This window comes from Fukomys damarensis, unplaced genomic scaffold, assembly GCF_012274545.1.
Source record: "Fukomys damarensis isolate Sample0158 unplaced genomic scaffold, DMR_v1.0_HiC HiC_scaffold_1, whole genome shotgun sequence".
NCBI lineage: Eukaryota > Metazoa > Chordata > Mammalia > Rodentia > Bathyergidae > Fukomys > Fukomys damarensis.
This window is the reverse complement of record NW_022900913.1, coordinates 60688365-60706860: the sequence shown is the minus strand read 5'-3', so window position 1 is coordinate 60706860 and position 18496 is coordinate 60688365. Positions and strand designations below refer to the sequence as shown.

The following is an 18496-nucleotide window of genomic DNA, read 5'->3' as shown; positions in this document are numbered from 1 at the left end:
ATTTCGGTGACCAAAAAAAAAAAAAAAAAAAAAAGAATTCAATGCATGAATTAACTGCAGAACATACAATACAGAAGACAGAATTAGTGAAATGAAAGATGATTTGACAGAAAATATTCAAACTGAAACTTGGAGGAAAAAATAGAAAATTTATAAAAGGCATGTAGGAGAGAGAAAATGTCTTACACGAGTTCACATGAAAAGAGAATACTATGGTACCAAATCAATATGGAAGAAATAATGCTAAGTATTTTCCAAATTGTTAAAAAAAATCAGTCTATAAATTGAAGAAGTTCTATAAACTGTAGGTAGAATAAATACAAAGAAAATCATTAAAAATCTTTAAAATAGCCTTAGGTAAAAGATGTTTTTAAAAACACATGAAGGCTTATGGATGACTTTTCATCTGAACTGATGAAAGATGGAAGACAATGAACAGTATTTTTAAAGTGCTGTAAGAAATTAACTGGCAACAGAGAAGTTGTAGGTTTGAAATCAACTTCAAAAATGAACACAAAACAATGTTTGCAACCAAACAAAATCTAAAGAATTGACTGCCAACAAATCTGTACCAAAATGAAAGAGAAAATGATAAAAGAATACATAAAAATAGATCAATACTTCATTAATACAAAGGATCCAAGAAAATTAATACAAAACATTTAAATTTTAGATAGTGAATAGATATAAATGGTAAGATGGCAAATTTAACTCAAGTTACTAGTAACTCAAGTTACAAGTAACTACGTTAAACAGAGACAAAAAAACTCCAATTAAACAACTTACGTACTGCTTAGTGATTTGTGGAAGCCAAAATGAAGAATAAAGTTACATTCTTTTCAAAATACATAAATGACAATGAGAGCCCCATGTATAATTCTGATATCTAATAAAGTTAATTTCCGAAAGCAAATGCACATGACACTTCTTTACATAGTTCTCATTCAAATTTATGCAATGGGATTACCATAAGACATACAAAGTCCTGTGAATATATCAATAAAAGGAAAGACCAAAGTTACACACTAATTAAGAAAATTAGTGATGATAGGAAGTACTTTAATTCAACTTCCACCATTAAAAAAATTATTTTAATTCTGTTTTGTACAGTGAAACCAAAGTAACTAACATATTTGTGCTAGGCTCCAAGAGGTTGAGCTGCAGCTAAGAATATAAATTAGGGACTGACAATGCAACATGAGATAAGTGTTCCACAAAACATTTTTATTTCAACTGTTGAAGAAAGGTAAAAAAGACAAGTGACTCTCAGTAATAAAAGGCAAACAGTTGGCTTTTAATAGTATATTTTAGCTACATAAATTACAAAAGTTTTAAAATCTAAAGTCTTTAGTCTCAGATCATTTTAAAAGAAAAGCCTCATAAAGATATTTCCACTCTCTAGCATTTTTACAGATAACATATTGGCAACATGATAGTAATCAGGCAGAATCTACATGTTAAAACAAAGCACCCTTAAAAAACAAAGAAAGGGCACCAGTAACTTTCTTCCTAGGTTATACAAGGAAAAAAACAACTTAGATCTCCAGCAGAGCGTGGTGGTAATCCTAGCACTCTGGAGGCTGAGGTAGGAGGATTGCTGTGAGTTCAAGACCAGCCTGGGTTACACAGTGAGTTCCAAGTCAGCCTCAACTACATAGTGAGACCCTGTCTCAAAAACAAAACCAAACAAAAAAACCCAAAAAACAAAAACAAAAACAAAACAACTTAGATCTCCAGGGAAACTTCTCCCCAATTCCTTGACAACCAACCTGCCATGTTTCAATATATTCCAAGAATATGTCCAAAGGCCTCTTTATTTTTAACCACTAATTTATTTTTCTGTTGTTCAGCACTTTTTTCCCTCTAAGTTCCCTTCTTTCTCTCTCTCTCCCTCCCTCCCTTCCTCTCTCTCTTCTATTTTCCCTTTGTATATTTGCACATCTAGGTTAGGTTTGCTTTTCTTGTTAATTGTTGTTGTTCTGGTTAAAGAGGGTCTTACTATGTTACCCAGGCTGGTCTTGAACACCTGTAGGATTCAAGTGATCTTCCTGCCTTAGTTTCCTCAGTAGTTTGGACTTACACGCTACCATGCCCAGTTCAAACGTTTTTCTTAAAGCAAATGTATTTCTCACAACCATACTCCAAAAGGGTGCTCCACAGGAAAATGATTTCATGGTAAAGGCATAACACACAGTGAACATTTAAAGAGACTAAGAAATTCTGAAGTGAAGATACTAGATTAACTTTATAAACCAGCTATTCTCAAATCTGTTAAAGCTAATGAACTTTTTCTACAGTAACTATTAATACCTCACATAATATACATTTAGAAAATATTAGTCTTAACCACTGATTAAAACATATAAGCAAAATATCATACTTAATCTTGTATCCTAAATGGTTTATAAAATCACACTGTCTTTGGACAAACCAAAAATGAATTTACATATACAATAATTAGCAAGTTGCTGAGTGAAAACACTGCATTTATAGTACCTCACCTAAGTTCATCTGAATATTTAGACTGTAAACAACAATTATAATTTTGTGATTGTAGAATCACAGGGCAGGGGGTAGTAAAAAGCAAGAATTTTTAATACAAGTATACAGTATAGACTATTTTACAAGTATTAAAATCTAAAACTTTTAATTTTTCTTTCATTAATTTTCATGCTTGATCTTTTCTCCAAGTGGGATAAAGAATGGGATTTTATGAATTTCATGAACCAACAAATACACAGGCTGGCTGTATTACACTTTTTAGAAGGCATGTTGTATAAAATGACCAAAAAAAATGTAATGAAAATGTCAGTTTTCTCTATAAGGTGTACTATAAATTACTGACGTCACAGGTTTTAAAGAGAAATTTTACAGTACACACATTGTACCTGAAGGCTCCGTAAAGTGGTCTGTACCAACAGACAAATGAGCAAGGTGTGAAAAGCACGAACCACAGGATGCTCAATCCAAAATCAACCCCTCTTGAAGAATCAACAAAAAACCAAGCCAGGCATCCGAAGATATTTAGAAACAGTGTTACAGCATGGACTGTGGAATCAGAAAACAAAGGAAAACATTTACATTCACTTTATTACTTAACAAAATTATAAATTAAAAAATACTTCCTAGAAAAAAATATTCTACCCCATGTTTCCTTTCCATTTAGCATTATTAAAAACACTGCTATTTCTTACACATTGAATTTGTAAACCAAGTACACAGGAAAGTGAGTCCGGAGACATGCAGAGCTGCCCAAAACGTCATGGGTCCTCTCCTCCTCAAAGGCAATTACACAGCTTAACCAAAAGAGCACTGCCTTTAGGGCTTCTTCCCCAAGAAGGAAATAATGTGATGTGCCCCTTGATGCAAGGCCCAAGACGAAAAGCAGTGCCTTAATAACCATGACCTGGGAGGAGACAGACCCTTGTACTTAAAAGCATCTTTTTTAGAGAATGGGGCCACAAACTAAAAACTGGAGTCAAAATACAAGGAGTAACAATTTCCAGGAATTACAGAGTCAATCTAAAAGGATCAGTAATTCATCTCATAGAAGTTGTCCAATTTTAAAGTCCTGAAAAAAAAATGTACTTTGGTAGAGAATTAAAATCATTAACACACTCCTTCCCCATGTGCGTACACACCGCAATCCATTTCAGCAGCTATTCCTTTGATTAACACGAATAGGTCTTAGTATAAACTCTTCCTATGCTGTTAATAATGATTTTCCCTAATAGATCAAAAACAAAAAATCTGAGTAGTATCTAACTATAGTATGATCCACATGTACCCATTATAACTAATAACTTTTTAAATGATTCTTTAAAACCTTATTCACCAGCTAAATTTAATATAGGAAATAAATACTCATGAAAATGTATGACTGTCCCATCGGGTGTCTTGTGTCACTGGATCTAATCACTTTTATTGGTCTTTTTTACTAATAAATTAATAGAAAACTGCCCTATGGGACAGTTAGGCATGTACCACTGGTGGTTCAAGCTACCTGGCAGCAAGACATATAAATTATGGACCCATCATGAACATGTTAAGCCAATCACTTAAGCTTTGTGAGCTTCAGTTTTTCATCTACAGAAAAGCAGAAGCTCTTCCAGTTTAAAAATTTCATTCCCTTTAATCACATATCAAAAACTCTGTTCCTGTTAGGAATGTTTAATTCTCATGAAAGTTAGCTTGCTAATAAATTTACTCAAAATCCTTTTCCCTAAAATAAGAGTAGTTGTGGTTAGGGTTTAACAGCCCTTAAATTCAAAATTTAAATTCTCTATAATTAAATGAATTTAGTAATTTAGAAGTTTTTAATGTTAAGAAAATTCCAGTCTAAATTTCAACCTTCACAGGAATTATTTTAAAGGTTTATCTACTAATCCATAAGAAAAAAATGACAACAAATATGTAGATGCATGTTTTGAAGTTCAAACAAATTCTTCTAAGTATAGTTAAAACCATCAATTTAATGTTATACAATCTATTATTTCTAAATGTTTTCACACTAACCAATATCCTTCAACAATAAGTCATTTACTTGTATTCTGATGAATGCTAGTGTGTCTAGGACTACTTACTGAACAATCTGTCCAGTAAGAGTTCAGAATACATATGGAAAGGCCAGATAATGTGAAATCCATGATCTATGTGGATAATTTCAGTCCATTTTAAGGGAGCAATGAATCTATGCTGGTGGACTCGAAGAACAGATACAACACTCATGGTGACCTTGACTCAGGCGGAGTGGAGCCCCCAAAGGAGATTCCAGGCACGACCTCCAGCCAGGTGGTTTGTGCTGGCTGACTACAGAGGAAGGTGCAGCCCACAGTCCCATGAGAAGCATCAGTGACTCAACTCCCAGAGATAACCCACACTAGCAAAGGATAACTTACATAGCACTTTGGCATAGCAAAATGAAATGTAATGAACCAACAGTGACATAATGGAAGGCAGCAAAATCAAAATCACATAGGAGGATCAAGGGTTAGGAAGACTCTCTGAAGAGATTGGAAAATAGAGTGAAGCAGTATTTTATCAGCAGGTCTTCCTGAAATTTAACTAAAAATATGACACCTTTTTCTTCAGACAACTGCTCTTTTTCAGTACCAATTACATCAAACAAATCAGTTTCTAGATGCTAACTTGTCAGTTATTCTTGATTGTACTTGGGAAAATATTATTAAATATTTTTACATTAGGAATGAGAAGAACAAACAGCTACCAACTTTTTATGTAATGTTTTTGTGTTTCATTACCATTTGCTTATGACTTTTGATAAACATATCCTACTAGTTCAGGGATTTTGTACTTTTAGGTATTAGGTTTACTAAATACTGTATCTGCCTCTTTGCTCAAATTATTTCCTTTACTTACGGCTTTTTGCATTATCCAGTCTTTTTAATATCTTGTATAGATTATTGCCTGAGTTTCTCTGAACTCACCAAGCTTTCATCTAAATGTCAGAAGTCGTTTTATTTCTTTGCAGTATTTTGATTTGGATTTCATTCCTTCCTCATGTCTTGGGAGAACCAGCTACCTACTAAAGCCTGAAGGCACAGAATATTTATTCTTACCAATGTCCTTTGTCAGCATTCAGAGTTACTGCCTATCACTTTCCATGACGGTAATTTTATTTATGGCTCTTATAACTTCTTGGTCAGAAGTTATTACCTTGGTACAGGCTATTTAAATAACTTCCTATATAAATGAGCTTACCTTATATTTTCCTTCTTCATCCCTCCTACTTACATTGTAAACTTTAAGAGAATACTCTTGCCCAAACTCATTGTCTGTTTTCTCTTGTACCTGGTTACCATTTGTACTGCTTCATGTATTCATTCTTTTACTTAAAGTACAGATTCCTGCATATATTGAGATGAACATTCCCTCCCTACTTGTACTTTTGTCAATAGTTTTCTCATTGCCACAATTTGTTGGTTTAATTGTCACGGCTTTATTTAAGAGATACCTTATTACACATAGATCCATTTGTTAACTGGAAAAGCATGGATTCATTCCACTTACAATGCACAATTCTGGGCAAAATGAAAAGCCTATATCAATAATAATTTGCTAATATGTTGCCATCTTAAAACTAAACCGATTACGACAAAAATCATAATCTTAGAAACAGGAAAGAAGGTGACTCAGGACATACCAAAAAGTGGGACTAAACTGAAGCTCTTTTTCCCTTAAAGCTTTTGTAGTTTTCCAGCATACTTTTAGGGCTATGATATAGTTCATTAAATAATGTTTTCTTTTAAAAACAAAATAATGCCAAGATGTTCTTATGCCGATTTAGGACTACTGTAGAAATAAATGTTATTAATACAAAAGTGAAATGATTTAACATTTGACCATACTGATGTTTTTGTTGCCTAAAAAAACTGGATTCAAAAATGTCATATAAATCTGAGATTTTACCGACTTTAAAACATGAACTTAAACATTTTATTATATTTAAAATATAAAAACCATTTTCTTAAAAAAAATAGATACAACACTAAAGAAATTGTAGGGCAGTTTGTTTCCATGACTTGCAACTGGAACAGCTCTCTTGGATATAAACTATTAATTTACTTTACTAGACAGTCAAGGTGGCATTAATGGACCTACATTTGAAATCATTACAATATACTCATTAAGTTATGGGTTACAATGAAGACACTTAATAAAGTATATTATTTTGGTTGCTACATGGTCTTTAATGTAGCAAATGGTTTTTCCTTTTTGAATTCAAAAGTACACTACAAAAAGGTTGAAATTCATTTCACAGGAATATTTCTAATTGCTTTAGTTCATTACAGGGTAAATTATTTGCTTAAAGTTAGATACCTTTGAAAGCATGTCTTCATTGATTGCTTGGTTGTTTGTTCTAGACTTCACAGAGTGAAATGTACTGGGGGACATACTAACAGTGGCAGGTCCAGGATGGCAGAAAGAGCAGTTCAGTCACAACTTGGTTCAGGAAGAGAGGTGCATACAAGGGTTAGCACAAAAGGGACTTCATCCTTGTGGGAATGTAGCTGGTATTTGTTATACAATATAAATTACTTTCTTTCTTCACTACTTTATAGGTGGTACAACATAGAAGTCTAGAACCTAAGCTCTAAAGTCAACTCCAACAAGTGACTCAAATTCTCTAAGCTTTACTTTACCTATCTATAAAACCAAGTAATAAAGTACTGCCTTTTAGTGTGGTTAAGATTTAATAAAAATAACATATATAAAATGATTAGCACTGTTCCTGGCACAAAGTAAACCTCCAACAAATGGTGAGAATTGTCATTATATTCATTATTACACTTTGAAAGCAGTAAGCTGAAACTCCTTGAAAATAGCATACTAGAGGCTGGGGGTTTAGCTCAGTGGTTCCGCCGCAATGTCCCAAGTTCAATTCCTGGTACCAAAAAAAAAAAAAGAAAATAGTATACTAAAACAAAAAAGCAGCCTACATTCTAAAATTTAGACATATTACTGAGCTGGTAGTAAATTGCATTTGGTTCCAATTAACACCTTTTGTTTGTTTGTTTTGGTACCAGGGATTGAACTCAAGTCCTTGCACTTGTGAGGCAGGTAGCAGAACCGCTTAGCTAAATCCCTGGCCCCCAATTAATCCTTTTTCAAAACAGAATATAAGTAGAATCTGAAGTCCTCTTTAATACCAATTAAAAGATCTGCCAACTGGATAGGATTTTGAATAGAAAATTATTCTCAACTATGTTATTCTGAGAGACTGAGAAAGTTGCACATTTCTAAAACAAAAGAGCTCTATTTTGAAACCATCACCATTGATACAGTGGTTAACCATTTAGTTAAAATTAACTAAAACCCCTATTAAATCAATATTCACTAAATTCCTCTTGTAATTTTCCTGTAGCCCCTATGTCCTTCCATGAAGAAAAGCAACTTTTAAGTCAAATAACATGCCTAAAATACTTGGCCAGTTTCTACCCATTTAAAAAACAAAACATAAATATATAGATTATTAAATAAGATGAGTTTATTAGTATGTACTATTGAATATACATAGATAGATAGATAGATAGATAGATAGATAGATATAGATAGATAGATAGATATAGATATACACACATACATATACACACAGAGAGATACATATGGGTGTGTATATGACCCATTGGGGACTCAGAAAAATTTATTAAATCAAGAATAAATTCTCGACAGGAAACTAGTTACAAAAATACTATCTAAAAAGAACTACTCCTCAAATTCCAAACAACTTCCCCCGATGTGAGGAGTGCTCCTAAAAGATTTACAAAAATTATCTCTTTCAAGGGAAGAAGAAAGCTTCACTAATCATAAAGTAAAAATACAAATTTCCTTCAGAATGTATCCTACAAATTCATTTTCCAAATATTGTGCATGTAAGAAGCTACAACTGCTGTTATGCCTATTGACATAATGGCATCAAAATAGAATAAAATGAAAAATAGAGTAAATGGGATGTCTGTGTACATGCAGCAAAACTGTTAAGAGCTTGACATTTTAATTTAGTATTCTATGTGCTATAATTATACTCAAAGCAATGTAAGCATCACAGCCTAAAATGTATGCTCTAATGTTCTATTCAATAAAATGTCCTACATTACTCAAGTACTTTCAAACAAAAATATTCACAATCAGTTGAAAACGAAAAGAAAACTGTGCTCAGAACTATTTTTAAAATTAACTTTATAATATTATAGTAGTTTGTGTCCCATTTTAAAAATAACAATGTCTACATTTAACAGAACTTAAATTGTCTCCTGCATAAAAATGGTATGCATAAGTTTTTCAAAGCAAATTATTCATATCTCTATAGCATTCTTCAAGGAAAAAGGATCATTACAAAATCTCGCATGTGACAGAGAAACTGCCCTTTCCTCAAGAATGCCAGTTCTCAAAATGTAGGTTTTCTACAGGAAAAGATTTACATCATCACATGCTGTATGGTTTTGAATATGATGTTTCACTCTGAAAACTTTGGTCATTAATATCTATGAAAAAAGAAGATCAGTTTACTATGCTATCTTTAATAGATTAGTTCAAAACAAAAAAATAACAAAAGTATAAACTATAAATAATATAATTTTTTCTATACTCACACATCCACAAGTAGTACATAAGCTTTACTGTCTTTTGGAATTCTACAGGAATGTCTACAGAAAAGTCCTGATAGAAACAAGGTCCCACAGGAAAATTCTCAGGAAGAGGTGGCCAATTATTTTTTCTACCTGTAAATTAAAAGAGGAATTACTCATAACAAATATATTTTATCAATATTTTTATTATGTAATAATGCTCCTATTGCTTTAGTAAATGTTATTTTAAAATGTAATACTATCTCAACACTTCTACAACCTTGAAAAAAATCAAGCTTCATATTTTTAAAAATTTTCTTGGAATATAACTTTAGAAAACAGATGGTAATTTTTCAGTGTCATATTACATCATATTTAGGTATCAGAGAAAAAGGGCGAAATCAGAAAGAAAAAAGAAAAAAGTTTCAAAGTCACAAGTGTGTGTCATGAGAAGGCAATCCCAGTTTTTAAACTTCAATATCCTCCTCAGCATCTTACATTTTTCAGTAAAATTCTGCTATATGGAAAGTGATGACCAGCATCTGAATCTCAACTTTGTACTGGTAACTCCACAAAGAAGAACATAAGATTAACCTGACATAAAAGACTCAAAATTGGAAATCTCAAAGCCTGGGGAAAAACCTAATACCCAAAAGACACATATAAAAAAATCCATATAATTGAAAGAACGTGAAATATTCATGAGAAAGTAGTAGAAGAATTATAGAACCTTCAAAAATCTAAAGAAAAATTTAGACTGTGAGGGAAAAATATGTGTCTATATAAAGAAATTAGACTGAAAATAAGATGGAAAATTTAAAAATTTAAAAATAAAGCAAAAGGGCTGGGGATTTACTTCAGTAGTTCTGCGGCCTGACTCACAAATGCAAGATCCTGAGCTTGAACCTTGGTATGAAGGAAGGAAGGGAGGGAAAAATCAGAATGTTAAGTATAGAGGGTAAAAATATAAACTAAATATCATTTTCTAAAGTTTTTAAGTGTGACTTTTAATTTCTCACACTTCATTACTACATTTATTAAACATCTCTCATAGAAATAATTTGAATTAGTCAATGCTAAGAAAATAAGGCAAATTTTAGCTACAGATATTTCAGAAACATTGATCTTAAATGTTTAGTTCTTCCTTTACAGATGCTGTCTCTGGTACTGCAAGCGAGAAAATGACACAGAATAAATGATCCAGATGAGGCCTTGGCCCTGAACAGTCTAAGAAGAAACCATTCTGTGTACTGTATCACTATTGTTAGTCCAACACTATCCCAGGCATCCTAACAATGACTTACCTCTAACTTTTGTCCCTTCTTATGCAGACACTGGTAATTTTTCCTAAAATACTCCCTTGAAGTAATCTTGGTAGTCATAGCCTGAACAGATTCCATAGCAAATAATTCAGCACTGATTTATCTTTGACAGTATATATGCCACTCATCCTCCAAGGGTCAGCACAAACATTTTTTTACATGTTTTTGAGGACTAGGCCAGATAATTTGAAACTGGTCTGTGTAAATCGGGTTATGGGTCAAACATGGGGCACACACATTCAAATGTTCTCAAAGATTCAACAGATCCAGAGAGAGCTCAAACACAGAATTAAAGGCTCCTGGGTTTAGAATGAACCCAAGTTATCTGATCTGCATTTGTTTCCTCTGTGATGGGGACAAGGCTGTTCTAATCCACCAGAAGACTACAAATCGGCCAAGATCACAAAGCTATAAAGTATCAAATAGGCAAATTGCCATGTCTGATCTCCTTGCTAGAAAAGGAAAACAGGGCAGGGTTTTATCTATAAACAAAAGACCTGCAGCTAGAATAGATATTTCTATTTCAAACTTTTTTGGAATCTACCATGTTGACTGAGGTTTTGCATTTCTCGTTCTCGACGATCTAATTCTGCAGCTTTTCTTTCTAGTTCTTCTTGGCGCTTAAGAAGTTCAGCTTGAGCCAGGGCATGTTCCTTAAACAAAAGTTATCAATACATTAATTGCTTGTCAGAAGTATAAAACACTCTAACATTTATATGCTATCTCCTATTTCTTTCTATATGATAGAAACCTAATCCAAATGTGCTTCCAAATTACAGAAATGAAGATTAGAGTTTCAGAAAATGTTACATGGATATTTGCCTCTGGAGGAGTAGTCTATAGGACAAGAAAAACTCCTCTCAGTATGAGAAGTCTTGAGTCAGAGGTCATCTGGAAAATGACCTCTGTGCATAAGTGAGATTAAGAACAGAAGCAAAGTGGGGCCAGGGATTTAGTTCAGTGGTTCTGCAGCCTGTCTTGTAAGCACAAGGACCTGAGTTTGATCCCCAGTACCTACCCCCCCAAAAGGAACAGAAGCAAAGGGAACAGGTGAGGAAAACAGAAAGAAGGGCAACTGAGTTAGTTTTGATAAATTAGGTTAAATAGCATGCAACAATGCAAGACTATTTTATAATGTCTTAAATATCATAAGATACTGAGGTAGAAGGATATGGTTAAGAAATTCCGGTCCACAACTCCATCTGGCCATATGTGACACTTTATTCAACAACTCAATTCACCTCTGTTTTTCTTTGATCTTTGTCATCTACTTCCTCCTATAACTACCTAGCCATTTTAACTCTTTCCCTAGAATATCTACCATTCTGTTATTGAGCAGTACTGTACATTAAAAATTAAGACCAAGGCAAGAAAAAATTTTACTATATAAACTTCATAGCCAAATGATACATGAATTCAGTGATTCCTAATAATGGAGTAAGGCAAATGTTAGAAACTGACAGGGATGTGAGTGCTTATAGAATGACAAGATTCCTCATCCAGACTCAAAAGTTAAAATTTAAAAATAAGGAATTTGGGCCAGGGATTTAGTTCAATGGTGCCGCCACCTGCCTTGCAAGCACAAGGACCCGAGTTCAATCCCTGGTACCAAAAAAAAAGGAATTTAATGACACAAAGAATTATAGTAGTCCCTGAAAACAAATGGTATTAATGCTATAATTGCTGCTATAAATTTATACAATGAACATGAACTAACCTTTGCAATCTGTGTATAAGCTGGATGTTCCTCAGTTGGTTTCATTATTGCTGGCTGTGTATTAGGTACATTAGGCATTTTCACACTGCCTGGTGGGGGCTAGGAAGATTAAGAAAAGGACATATTATATAACATAAAGTCCAATTTTAACTTCTCTCAAAAGTTACAACACAAGTGCCAGGAATTTAGCTCAGTAGTACCTTGTAAGCACAAGGTCCTAAATTCAATCCCTGATACCAAAAAAAAAGTTGCAACACTAATGATACAAAGCAAAATCCCAATATTGGCCTCTCTTCTTCCCCTGCCTTCTCCTAGTCATGCATGTGGGAAAGAACTGTTAAAGCTTCTATCTCCATTTTCTCTGACTCAATCATTTTTCAACTCTACACTATCCTTGCTATCTTTCACACTATACCACAAACACTCTTCTCCAGGACACTGTATTTTTAAAACATCTTTTACATAGTAGAATACCAAATCAAATAATCATACCAAGCAGCAACACACAGTGGCATATACCTGTAGTCCCAGCTACTCAAGAGGCTGAGGAAAACTGCTCGAGCCCAGAGTTCAAAGCCAGACTGGTTCACATAGCAAGACTTCATCTCTGTGTCAAGTACCCTGAAAAGTATACAGGACCTCTCTTGGTAGAATTTCACCAAGAACTCTTGAAAAAATGTAAGAAAGAAAGGAAATGGAAAATAAAGTAAATAAAACTACAAAACTTCCACTTTGCTAAGGAAGATCAGCATTATTTGAAAGGAGCTGTAAGGTCAAGAGGCAGACATCTACAAGCCAAACAACACAGAACTGGTTAAATTACCATATATAATGAAGCACAGACATCACAAAGATGAGTTACAACTATCAAAAATGTTTTCTAAATACTAAAGCAAACTACCAAAGAACATGCAGAGGATCTCTTTAAATAAACATTTACACATATTCAAAAAAATGTATAGAAGATCACAGCAAACAATTATCAGAAGACTTTCACCTAGTGCTACTCTTTTATCTGTCTTCCTTAACATACTTATTAAACACCACTTATCACTTTTTTTTTTTAAGTGTTTTGAGATAGGGTCTCACTATGTAGTTGAGACTGACCTGGAACTCACTATGTAGCCCAGGCTGGTCTTGAACTCACAATGATCCTCCTGCTTCGGCCTCCTGAGTGCTGGGATTATAGGCGTGTGCCACCACACCCGGGCGCACTTAGCACTTTTTAAAATTAATCTTTTTTTTTTTTTTTTTTGGTACCAGGGATCAAACTCAGGACCTTGTGCTTGCCAGGCAGGCACTGTGCCACTGAGCTATATCCCCAGCTCCTCGTATTTTTAAAGTGCTCCTTAGAAAGGTTATAAAGAAAAGAAGGATGGCAAGATGAAAAGGCAAGATAATGAAAGGGAAGGAGGGTAGTGGGAAGGCAGAACAGGGAAAGGAAGATAGCTAAGAAGGAAGGAAGACAGGAAGGAGGCTACCTACAATACTAAACTGAATAGTCAGAACTACTAGAAAACCCCACAAAGGTAGCAGGATTTTACTGACACAGCTGACAGCAGCTTTGAAAAGGAAGCCAGGCACAGACAAAGATATAACCGGAAGATAGTTGAGTCTAAAATTTAGGAGGAAAAATAAAGACTAATAAATAGAAACACTTTGGGAGAAAAATAAGACAGGGGACCTATGATATCAAGACTTAGTATAAGGCCATACATTTCAGAGGGTGGTATGGATAAGAATATAGAAATGTACCAATAAACAAAAGTCATACACAAGCCCACACAACTGGAGAAACTAAATACCAAACAAAGATGGCACTACAAAATAGCAGAGAAATACTGTCATTAGTCAATAAATGGTGCTGGGGTAATTACATAATTACCTAAAAAAAAAAAACCCTAAATTTCTTACTTCATATCATATGCAAAAATAAACTCAAGGCAGATTAATGATCCAATAGTAAAGCTTAAATTTGGGGGGGGGTGAATATTATATAATATTTATAGGGTAAAAACTTCTTGAATGTGACCTCTAGATATTTCATGTGTTTTGTTTATGATGTACCCCAAGCACCTAAAACAGTGCCTGGAACACAGTACAAGCTCAATAATTCTTTATTACATTAAGTAACATAAGGGAACACAAATAATAAAAGTAAAGATTGGTAATTTAACTATTTTAAAATTTAATTTAAAATTTGTTAAAAAGTAAAATCATAAATTGGGGTAAATTAGTGCCTACAACATAAAATTGCTGCCCAGAATATATAAACATTACAAATCCATACAAATAAAAACTTACTAGAAAAATGGACAGAAAATCTGAACTGGCAATACAGGAAGTAAAAATAGGAATAACCAATAAACATATAAAAACACATCCAACTTCACTGGTAATCATAAAGTGCAAAGACATAACATATAATTTTAAAACTATGAGTCAGAAAACCAAAACTGACAATATCACAATTTGGAATTAAATATATCTATAGTGATGGTATATATGAAAATTAAAGCACTGATCTTGACAATTATTCAATTCAGTGGGAACAAAAGGGATTATGAATAAATGGTCCTGGAACAATTATTTACATTTGAGAAAGAAGGGGCTGGGGATTTAGCTCAGTGATTCTGCCACCTGCCTTGCAAGTACAGGGACCCAAGTTCAATCCTTGGTACCAAAAAAGATGAAATTCAAATTTGAGAAAGAAAAAAAAATCCCTAAATCTCAACAGAATAAATTCCAAATGGCAAAAGACCAAATGCAAAAAGTAAAACCTACAAAGACTCTAAAAGATAGTAAAAACATACAAACTATTGAGACTATCTGATTGGGTGAAGTTATACTAAACAACTCAAAGAGATGAAGTGAGAGAAATCATAATGAAAAGGTAAAAATTTAGAATCACAATCTTAAAAGCATTAAGCAAGATTAGAAGTATAAAAGAAAGAAACAAGGGCTGGGAATTTAGCTCAGTGGTTCTGCCACCTGTCTCGCAAGCACAAGGTCCAGAGTTCAATCCCTGGTACCAAAAAACAAAAGAAACAGCTAAGCATGTAACTGAAAAAATGTTTTAAATGCCTGAGCAGATAAATTAAACACAAAAGGAAAATAAGCATATAAGAATTCAACCACACTAGTAATCAAAGAAATGCAAATTTAACCTAATTCCTACCATAGTATTACCATCATATTTTGAAAAAAATTTAATAAAATGGATATTCTCACACACTGATAGGTGTACAAACTAGCACCTATGACAATCCTAAAGCACAATTTGACATTATTGTACCAAGAGTCGCAGAACATTTATATCCCATGAATAGCTAATTTTAAAAAATATCTCAAGGAAATAATCTAAATTATGTGTATGCCAAGAATGCTAACTAAAATTTTATTTATAAAAGCAGAGTTAAAAAATAATCCAAAGTCCAACAACATGGAAATGCTTAAATTATGATCCAACCATAGGAGAGTAATTATATAGCTATTTGAAAGTCAGTGGTATCTAGCTCAGGAAGAATGTTGGTCCTGAAAGAGCAAGGCACTGGATTCAACCCTCAGGGGATTAGAGAGGGGAGGGAAGAGAAGGCCAAGAGGTGAGAAGGCCTGCAGGCAGGGAGGTAGTCAAGGAGGGAGGGAAGGAGGAGGAGAGGTTAGTTCTAAAAGAAAATGGGTAAGCTTAGACAAATACTAAGTGACAAAAACAAACCAAAAAATAAAGCTGAATAGACAGTATAATCTCAATTAATATTTTAAGGTATGATAATAATTGAAATAATGCCAAAAGATTATTTGAATAGCAATGAATGAATAGTATGTTATTGTATATTTGTTATCAAAGAATCAGATCTTTTCCTACCAAAAGAATCATAAACACAGAGGTCGGAGAGAGGTTAAACCTGTTTCTCCAGGACCAAACCCATAAAGGGCAACCTGGCCTGTGATAGGTTAAACATAGCCCACTCCTCATAAATAGGCAATAGCCCACCCCCCAAAAAAACGGTAAAAGGACCTTTCTTTCTTTGTTCTTCTCTTCTTCTTCTCTCTCTCTCTCTCTCTCTCTTCCCTCTCTCCTCTCTCCCTAAGCTTCCTTTCCTAATAAAATCTCCTGTAGGACCTCTCAGTGTGTGGCCTAGTTGTTGAGCATCGCTGTGCCTCTACACAATAAGGAAGACTTCTCTATCTCCCTGGTTACATTACAGTATATCACCTTCATTCTGAGTTCATTAAAACTGCAGATATCAAAGGAAAGCTAATCTACTCACAGGGGAAAAGACACTATGGCAGAACGGGATATACTTGTGTAAGATAAGATCTCTGACAAACCAGGACCCATGCTGACCAAAAAGAAGGTGGGGTGTTCCCAAAGTGGCTGGGAAAGGAGGTTTGATAAGATCACAAAACAGTTCCCAAAGCTCTGCAGGCAGGCTTCTCAGGCAGGCTTCCGAAGAACTCCGGGTTTCTGATAGGATGGCCTATCGAGAGGAATGAGTGATACAAAAAGGATAGTCTATACAGTCTCATTCTGTAGGCTTTCATTTCATTTCCTACTTTTACTTGGCCCAAACTCATTCTGCACAGCCTGTTTCTTTTCCTACCTTTAAAAAAACTTTGCTATAGTTTGCCCTTGTCTTGACCAATTCTTTGCTCAGGACAGAAAGAAACTAGAAACTACCTCCAGAAGGAGACTCCAGCATCACAGAACATTACTACTGTTAACGCCTGGGGAGCTCTTAAGTATGCACTGGGAAAAGCAGATGGGGCAGAGGCATAAATGAGAAACAAAGTTAGGACAGGCCAAAAAGAGTAAGAGAGCTGATTGTAGACACCAGATCCCCCCCGCCAAAAAAGAATGAAAAAGCAAGACTGTATATGCTTTTCCCATGGTGGATACAGAAAAGAGAATTTAGTAATACTCTTCAGAGTGGGCACTATCTAGCACAACCTGAAGAAGTGAGATGGATCTATATGTAACATACAGTAAAGCAGAGCATGGGATGCAAATGCTGGCACAAATGTGGTGGCAAGGTCTGCGGATAGTCTCTATTGACTGCCTCATTCTCTCACTGAATAAGAGCCAAAGTAATCAGCTGGGAGTGATTGAAGAGAGCTTGAAGACAAAGAAGAGAGTGAACAATTAGATGGCCTATGATACTTAGCACAACTCAAAAGCTGTCATGGACTTAAAGTGGAGACACTCAGCATGGCTGTGTGTGGTAAAGCCACTAATGCTAATGGTGCCTGCGTGGAGTGGACAGTTTTATTAATAAGGCCTTGGGCTTCAGCCAAGGGATTGTATTAAAATTAGGGGAAAGGCAGAAAAATTGAGGATGCATGCAAGGCAGCAATCAAAATGACTTAACGTAGACTTAGGTAGAGAGGAGAGAACAAAAGGTGGATAAAAGCCAGTGAACAAACAGTAGGATCAACACACCAGAGGTCCTAGAGGTCTTGTAAGAGGAGTGACTACAAAGATAAGAGACTGTAGTCACAGATACATGAAATTAAGATTATGGAGGAGCAGTAACTATAACAACAAAGTCTAGGATACAACCATGAGAGTGATTTGAGATAACACCAAAGGCAAGAATCAATGAACAATCAAGGAAATGAGAAGGATGTTGGAAAGATCATCACCAAGAATTCAAAATAGGAAGTGTTAAGAGTTATGGTGAACCAAGAATGAAAAAAAAATCAAGAAATAAAAAACTAAAAAGGGCTAATAAATTTGATAGAGAACACTTTAATAGCAAACACCCTACAAAATGTCACAATGTAAGGAAACTTTCTGCCCTTTGCTCTGTTTAGTTCAGAATTAACTGGCAGGCACCCACAGGCACCAGAGGCATCTAGTCTCCCTCAACAGTCTCCCTCAAAAGTTTTATAAATAAAAAGAACCACTGTTAGCTTTGCTGACCAAACAGGAACTTCTTCCCCTTGGCTAGAATAGACAACTAAATGAATTTTAAAGGTAACCTCCACTACCAAAGAAGTGCTACATCCAAGGTTGAAATTCAACTGCCTTGCCACCATGTTTTGAATACCAGCAATGTGAACTGTGAAAATGCAATGTAAACACCTGAATGAGATCAGGCTATAAAACCCTATAAAAGGGGAAGTTGTAGTGCACTATTGGATCGACTATTAGGTTTCATCAATCCCCATCAGTGGAGTAAACTTTTCTTATTTTACTTCCACTCTGCTGCCTCTCCGCGTATCACTTGCCAATTCCTTCAGTACAAATTCAGGGATCACTATATGATAGCCACAATGACCAAAGGTACTGTAAGACCTAAAGTGACTCCATGCTAATAGGCCAGAGACTGTGCTTCTTCATATGCTAATTGCTAACTTGGTTAACA

The 18496-nt window shown here is 34.6% G+C and overlaps 1 protein-coding gene and 1 pseudogene across 1 annotated transcript in view; one reads left to right on the top strand and one right to left on the bottom strand.

Annotated features, from left to right (window-relative positions):
* Positions 1–18496, bottom strand: part of Scamp1 (secretory carrier membrane protein 1) — a 60938-nt gene that overhangs the window by 27222 nt on the left and 15220 nt on the right. The window contains exons 2-5 of the mRNA XM_019206765.2: positions 12129–12227; positions 10956–11064; positions 9114–9242; positions 2889–3048 (exon numbers count right to left, since the gene is read on the bottom strand). Of these exons, the coding sequence (XP_019062310.1) occupies positions 2889–3048; positions 9114–9242; positions 10956–11064; positions 12129–12206 (476 nt within the window). The 5' untranslated portion in view covers positions 12207–12227. The remainder of the gene's footprint in view (positions 1–2888; positions 3049–9113; positions 9243–10955; positions 11065–12128; positions 12228–18496) is intronic.
* LOC104858766 lies at positions 4965–6243 on the top strand (annotated as a pseudogene).